Raw genomic sequence first — 7,500 nt, 5'->3', positions numbered from 1 at the left:
AATATTCATCTTTTTCCTCTGTCAATAATTTAATTTCTAATAGAGGTTTCACTGTTTTCGCTGAATTTGGTAGAACATTATTTGAATGTTTCCCTCAACCTATCTCCAATACCATCCCAGTTGTGGAGCCAGGTGGGCGGGGTTTACAAGGTGTGACCTCAGAACAGAGACGTGACAGCCAATCACACTCCTCCTGGGTGTTACTGTTTTCAAACCTATACAGTAGAGTAGGGTCATCATTTGGCTAGATCTTCAAAAGCCTGTTGTCAAATCTACAGATGCTTTTTGCTCTAGGCCTCAACATCACTTCAAACACACAATGGCTATTCTGAACAGGTAACACCTTCCCCCAGGCCAGCACTAGAGTTCTGGCTCCCCAATACTGAATACTTGATAGCAGCTAATACATTTAAAGTCAATTCTCAAAAAAGGCAACACACAAAAGTAAAAAAGTCAATGTTTTTTGTCTTTTTTCTTTTTCTTTTTTTTTTCTCAGACGAGATAGCTACAGAAGCTAGCATGGTTTCCTTCCAGACATCTGTAAGAGAGTAGTGTTCTTTCTGTAACAGGCTCTGTGGTTCAGTATCGCTGTAGTCCTGTCAGTAACATGGCATGTGTTTGTTGTGACAGACAGTGGCATGTACACTCAAGTCATGTACAACAAGTCTTGTCCTTGTAGTGGCAGATGACCATGGCCTTAATATGGGGGGTCCTGTTGCTTAACATTGTAGCCTATGCATGTTGCCCGTTTCTCATCACTATCTGTGAGCGATGACCTTCAGATGAACATGATTGATTAATGCAGCCATCATGAGCTAACAAGGGCTAGACACAAAGGGCTAGATGACGATTTCCCTCAGCTGAAATGAGAGCCCCCCCTGGTGGACTGTCCCTCTGCATGACCATATGACAAAGAAAATATGACTGAGTTTTACTCTCTGGCATGTTCAGGAAAGCCATATTTGAACCTGTTACACACACACACACACACACACATACGCACGCACACGCACGCATGCACGCACGCACGCACGCACGCACGCACGCACGCACGCACACACACATACGCAAACACCTTGTTGCTGAATGTCTGGGTGACACACGACTGCACCAGTGGTAGGAAGGAATCAAACCCTCACAGCACAGCAGAAACAAAGCGAAGTAGGCCGAAGTTTCAAAAGCATCTAAAACACATCATCAACAACAAGACAAGCAAGAAAAACCAGGATCATTTGGAAAGTAAAAATTCAAATAAAAAAGTCTATCTACTCCACTGTCTCTACTTGTTTCTTCATCTTTGGTATAAAATATGCCATCTGTTGGCTGCATTTGATCCACAGCTAGGAAAGACTAAAGAAATTGTCAACAATTTCCTAAAACTATTGCTTTTTGCACACATTTGCTTTTTTAATCCATATGCTCCTACCTATGTACTTTTGCACTGCAAGTTTTTTTTTGTTGATTTTAGAATTTTAGTTTTTTTGCGATGAGACAAGCAAAGCAGGCTAAAACAACTTTAAAAGCTCATAAAAAAGATTGCAAGTAAAAACACTAATGCCATGTTGAGTAACAAAAAAGTGTTTTTTTTTTCATTTTTCATCCACATAATGCATTTCCCACAATGCAGAGGTTCCACCTTTTTCTTGTTCTACTACAGTCTTCCCACCTATCACCATTGCCCTCCCCCAAACACAAGTTGCAACATACCACATAATTTAAAATCTTCTTCATACAAAGACAGTTTTCTTTATAACCTGTACAGTGATATTCATAGATTTCATCTCTGTGTATCTTCAACTATCTGAGGCGTCCAAGGGCCCCTATATTCATTCAGTCTTTTTTTTAGTTTTTTTGTTTTTACAATTGTAGATGTAGGAACAAGACTCCAACATCTGAGAAATTAAGGCAACAAAGATTTAAGAAAAATGTTCTCTAGAAAACTACATAAATCATAAAAAAGAATGAAAATAAAGTAGCTTAATATCAAAGGAAGACAACCTGTTCTTTTTTTTTTCTCTTGCTTCCTCTTCTAATAAAAAATGATCATGTCTGAAAACCTACCTGCACGTTCAAATGTTGTTGTTTTGTTTTTCTTCAGTTCTTTTTTTCAGTTGGAGGAAAACTCCAGCCTCATGCTGGCAGACAATAAACTCAATGTCCCAGACTGCACCTCCCATTCTCTGAGCTCAGTGTCTCTCTCTCTCTCTCTCTCTCTCTCTCTCTCTCTCTCTCTCTCTCTCTCTCTCTCTCTCTCTCCTCTCTCTCTCTCCCCTTCTCTCTCTCTCTCTCTCTCTCTCTCTCTCTCTCAGTTCGGTCAGGTAGGAAATAAAGTCACTTTTTTTTTGGTGCCTGTGCAAAGTGGAAGCAATCTCCTCTCAGTGTCCCCTTCTGTCGTCCTCTCTTCTTCTACTCCCTCCATCTCTACAGCGCCTCAGTGCAGTCCCTGTCTCAAGGCAATGCAGTTACTGGAACAATCCCTCCTCTTGTTATCTGAGGAAGAAAGACAAACAAGTAAACAAAGTTAGGAAAGGGAAAAAGAAACAATCCAGTTATCAACTTCCAGTTATCCACTATAGGCTGTAGCAGTACAACTAACACTAGAAGACCTACAGTAAGGTCTACAATTACACCATAGACATAGTAATGTGCTCACAAATTTCATTTCGATGACTTGGCAACCATACAGTAATGTAGGTATCTAAGAAGCTATCTTTTCTGCCGTATTTGTTCTTATGGCCAGGTATTCAGGTGCTCACTTAGTCTGTTGGTAGGAGTAGGCATTTGTGTGGTCACTGGCATTCTCCACCGATAACTGCCCTTGCTGTCCGCTACCATCCTGTGATGACGGGGGCACTGTCTGGGGCGAGGCGTCTGTGACCACTCCCTATGACGGAGGATAAGGAGAAAGGAAAGGGAATTAGGAAAGGAAATGATGATGATAATAATGGATTTTGGTGGAAATCACTATGGAAATGACAGTGATAGCTCTACAAAGTCACATAGTTTGATGCTAGGATGCTGTTAAAGGCTAACGTGTACAGGGGTTGTTGTGTGGAGGGGTCCTCTACTTACTTCCACTGAGATAGCCGACGCAGGCACGGCAGTGTACTGGGGAATGTAGGTTCCTTGCATAGGGGCACCAGCAGCTGCAGCAGTCATGTACTGCTAGCAGAGAGGAGGAGAGAGGTCAAGGGTCACAGGCAGAGAGTGAGACAGACAGACAGACAGACACATCAGAGCAGGGGAGGCTGGTGAAGGCAGAAATCGGAGGACGGGCTCATTGTAATGCACGGAATGGAATGAGGAATGGTATTGTGTGTTTGATACCATTCCTTATTCCATTCCATGCATTACAATGAGCCCCGTCCTCCGATTTCTGCCTTCGCCAGCCTCCACTGCATCAGAGATATCCAACATGGTCAAAGAGCTAAGTCAGACCATAGTGATAGTTGCAGATGAATATATGCTGTTCTCTCTGAGAGTCAGACATACTAATGGTTGAGAAATGAGAGAGATGCACACAGTGGTTGCTGCTCCCAAAATGTGTAATTAGTTTCTTCGGATAACGTTTCGACCCAAACAGGGTCATATTGTCAGGACCTCAGAATCTCTGACTCGCTCAAAACATCCATAATAAAGTACAGAAGCAGATAAGGACTGTATCACCATAGCATCCAGCCTCAGTGTGAGAGGTGGACTGAGGTCGGGGGGGGGGGAGGGGGGGGGGACTCACGGTTCCTGTGGTGCCCATGGACAGGTGGTTCATCTGCTGGGCCAGGGGGCCCATCATACTGGACGGCTGCATGGACATGGTGTGGTCCATGGCTTGCGTCATCACGGCACCCTGTAGGAATAGGGTGGAGGGAGGGAGGGGAGGAGGGAGGGAGGGAGAGAGGGAGAGAGGGAGAGATAGAGAGGGTGTGTTTACACTCTTGTTGATGTTGAGAGGAAATGCTGATGAGAAAACACTTTACACACACACACACACACACACACACACTAGATGGACCCTCTTCATGGGGGTCAGACTCTTTTTCATCACAACAAATGAGTGCACGTCTTCAGGCATCCTTCCTTTTTTTCCTTTTTCATTGAGATGACACATAACTCACTTAACAGCGAGGCCCCCTGTATCCTCCTGTAGCTCCATGTTTACTTCAGAGAGAGCTCTCCGAATGTTAACACACACAAGGTACAGGGGGGGCTCGCTCTGTCTCCTGAGGGAGGGTGTAATGTGTTCATGCTGACCTCGGCCAGCAGCAGAGCTGGGTCAGAGACTACGCAGTAAAGGCCAACACACAGACGGCTGCACTGGAACACTGACGATGATGATGATGGAGATGATGACGACGATGATTCACATTTCCATTTCGGAGCTTCAGTCAGGTTGTTAGTCATCGTCACAGACCCAGATGTATTTGAAGAGTGAGTGTGAGTGTTTAGGGCGACCCAACCCAACTGACATTTAAAACGCTTGGTGTTGATAAACAACTGGTGCATCCAACACATCTTTTCTTGCGTACTTTGTGACGGGAATGCACTGTTACTCATTCCCTCTGACGGGAACTCTCTCAGCAAACAGAGACAGGAAAATACACAGATCCGTAAACATCTGGCAGGGGAATAAAGATCAAAATCTATTCCTAACTGACGTTCGTTCGCTCTTCCGAAGCTTTGGAGCAACCCTGAGATGACGTGACGACGTGGCAAATATTCATGGGATATCAAGAACCATGAACACCACAGAAAGTCACTTCTTTAAACCCACTAAGGTCAAAGTTCATGTCCACCTGACCACAGACGTGGATCAACCAATAGGAAGCCATGTACTATTTTGTAGCCTGCCTCAGACCAATCACGTATGATTTACTGTAGAGGTACAGCAGCAGTTGTACAAAATAACAGTCAAGTCTGGTGCAGTCTGAGGGAGTTGGTGTATTCCAGGCTGAATCCTGTGAGCAGTTAGCGTTGTGTAGCTGTGGAAGTACAGTTCTGCCCCTCTGGTGCTCGCAGTAGAGGGTTTGTTTGAGGAATAAAACTGCGCAGACATTAGCTGTCAGGAGCGTTCTGTCTCTATTCACCACATCTCAACTAAACGGCTCCAACTTCTGCCGACTGCACTACTCCCTCACAGACTCCATCCAGCCTCTCATCACAGAGACAGGGTGCCTCTAGCTAATACCTACTTCTCCTCCGCTCTGCTCCCCTCTCTCTCTCACTCCCTCTCCCACCCTCCCTTCCTCCCTTCCTCCCTCCCTCCTATCCCTCCCTCCAACAAGCTTTCATAATGAGAAAGCCCACAAAAAAAAGAAATCCACACTGAATAATTCTCCGCTCTAATTTGCAACTATATCAATGCGGGGAGCTTGGCAGATAATTCTGCTCAGCGCGCTTGTGTGTGTGTGTGTGTGTGTGTGTGTGTGTGTATGTGTGTGTGTGTGTCCGTGTGTGTTTTTATGACTTAATGTCTGCTGTAGCACACATTTCTCCACGGGAAAGTAATAAAGGAGGGCCTGACAGACAGTGGAGTGTTCATTCCCTCAGGACTCCAGAAAAAAGAGCAGCTTCAACATTCTCATGGAGTCATACCACTGTAGTGGATAGTCTCTCTCTTTCTGTAGGTTTAACTGAGGGGAACTGACAAAAGCAAGACTCCGACACCATAACAGATATTTGCATTGTTGGTGCTAATGAGAGTGGCCTAATGGGAAAAACACAACTCCTTGTTGTCATGGCAGAAATTTGTATGTGTGTGTGTGTGTGTGTGTCACCGGAGCTGGAAGTGAAGAGGCACTGTTTGTTCCTGTCAGGTACCACTACTTAAGAAAACAAGCTCTCAGGAGAGGATGTTAGACATTTCTCTCCAATCTATTTAACACACGATGAGACACACACACACACACACACACACACACACACACACACACACACACACATGCATGCATATGAGCCTTTGCGTGCACACGCGAGCACACACACACACACACACACACACACACACACACACACACACACACACACACACACACACACACACTCACACACTCACACACACACTCACAAGGGATTGTACTAGTCTAACAAAGCACAGCAAGAGCAGATATTTGAAGTGCAAAAATAGATTGGGCACTGATGGCTCCTCAGTAAATGTCTCTGATTTTTAAACACATACTCACTCCTTTGTCTCTGCAAATGGATTTCACTCATGGCAACCAAGGCAGTGTGGAATCCCTATTCTTTTACATTTCGTCTCGGCTCTGCACTAAGCTGCTTTGCTCGAATGCACTTTTGCACAGTTTGGTTAATACATTCATTTCCTGTAGGGGATTTGTAAATATGCACAAAGACATTCTCTCTCTAATTAAGATGTAGAAAGAGGGTCTCAAACTAATCTGGTGGCTCTATGAGGATCTGAAACTACAGCCCGGAAGACACCTCTCTGACTGTGTGTGTGTGTGTGTGTGTGTGTGTGTGTGTGTGTGTGTGTGTGTGTGTGTGTGTGTGTGTGTGTGTGTGTGTGTGCGTGCGTGCGTTCGTGCGTCCGCAGTTCGCTCCCATGGATACAGCCATGAGTCCAAGCTTGTTCCTATCTACAATATCTATCCTACACATCCGAGAGAAGTCACCGTGTGAGTTTGCGTTTGATATAGATACTCAGCCAGGAGAGTGGAGAGAGTGAGATTGAATCTGCCATGTTGTGTTTTTCAAGGCTGGGTGATACGCTGTGAGAACAGACTGCGGCTTTCCTTTAAAGCGTCTTCCTCTCAGCAGCTCTTCAGCTGATTGATCTTCTGGCAACCGTCGGTGCCGCTCCGCTCCCCGCCGCGGCGTCTGGCGAGCGCTAACGTTAGCCGAGGCGGCACGAGAACAATCAGCCCGAGCCTCCGACAACAGGCTGATCAAAAACAAAGCGCGGGCCGCTACAGTTACAGCCAGGGAGAGAGAGAGAGAGGGAGAGAAAGAGAGGGAGAGGGAGAGGGAGAGGAAAAGCCCAGAGATTCCCAAAGCTGCTGCTGCTATTGTTTCGATCTCTTTAAATCGCCATCTACATTCTACTGCTGCAACTTAACTTGCTTGCCTTGCCTGCGCTGGACACCATGTAGCACAGTGCCAAAATACACTGCTGCTGCATTCTGTAGTAACACTGCTGTCTCTCTCTCTCTCTCCCTCTCTCTCTCTCTCCTCAGCCATTTTAATTGGCGTTCCTCTATCCAGGAATTACAATGACTTGCCTCTCTGTCTTTGTTGTCTTGCCTGGGATTTCACAACGCAAAGACAAGACTCGGAGACCAGCTCAGGAGCTCAGTCTTGCTTCTACACAAGTCTTTTTTTTTCTCTCCCTCCCCTCACCCTCTCTCTCTCTTGTTCTCTCTTTCTCTCCCGCTCTCTCCCAAAGGCTGAGGCAGGCCTTATCTCGTGGGCTTGCCAAATAATCAGACAGAAGATTGTTGTTGAAAACACATTTACAGAATAGCATCATCATCCCCCTCCCTCATACAA

At 45.5% G+C, this 7,500-nt stretch overlaps 1 protein-coding gene across 1 annotated transcript in view; it reads right to left on the bottom strand.

Moving 5' to 3' along the window:
• The window catches only part of rbms3 (RNA binding motif, single stranded interacting protein), an 89,304-nt gene that overhangs the window by 210 nt on the left and 81,594 nt on the right, over positions 1 to 7,500 (bottom strand). Inside the window, 4 exon segments of the mRNA XM_083679148.1 lie at positions 1 to 2,490; positions 2,757 to 2,884; positions 3,073 to 3,165; positions 3,734 to 3,844. The exon segment at positions 1 to 2,490 is cut by the window's left edge and continues 210 nt beyond it. Of these exon segments, the coding sequence (XP_083535274.1) occupies positions 2,487 to 2,490; positions 2,757 to 2,884; positions 3,073 to 3,165; positions 3,734 to 3,844 (336 nt within the window). The 3' untranslated portion in view covers positions 1 to 2,486.

The sequence above is a fragment of the Argentina silus genome, assembly GCF_951799395.1.
Source record: "Argentina silus genome assembly, chromosome: 10".
Taxonomy (NCBI): Eukaryota; Metazoa; Chordata; class Actinopteri; order Argentiniformes; family Argentinidae; genus Argentina; species Argentina silus.
Note: the sequence above shows the minus strand (reverse complement) of the source record. Positions and strands in the feature narration are given on the sequence as shown.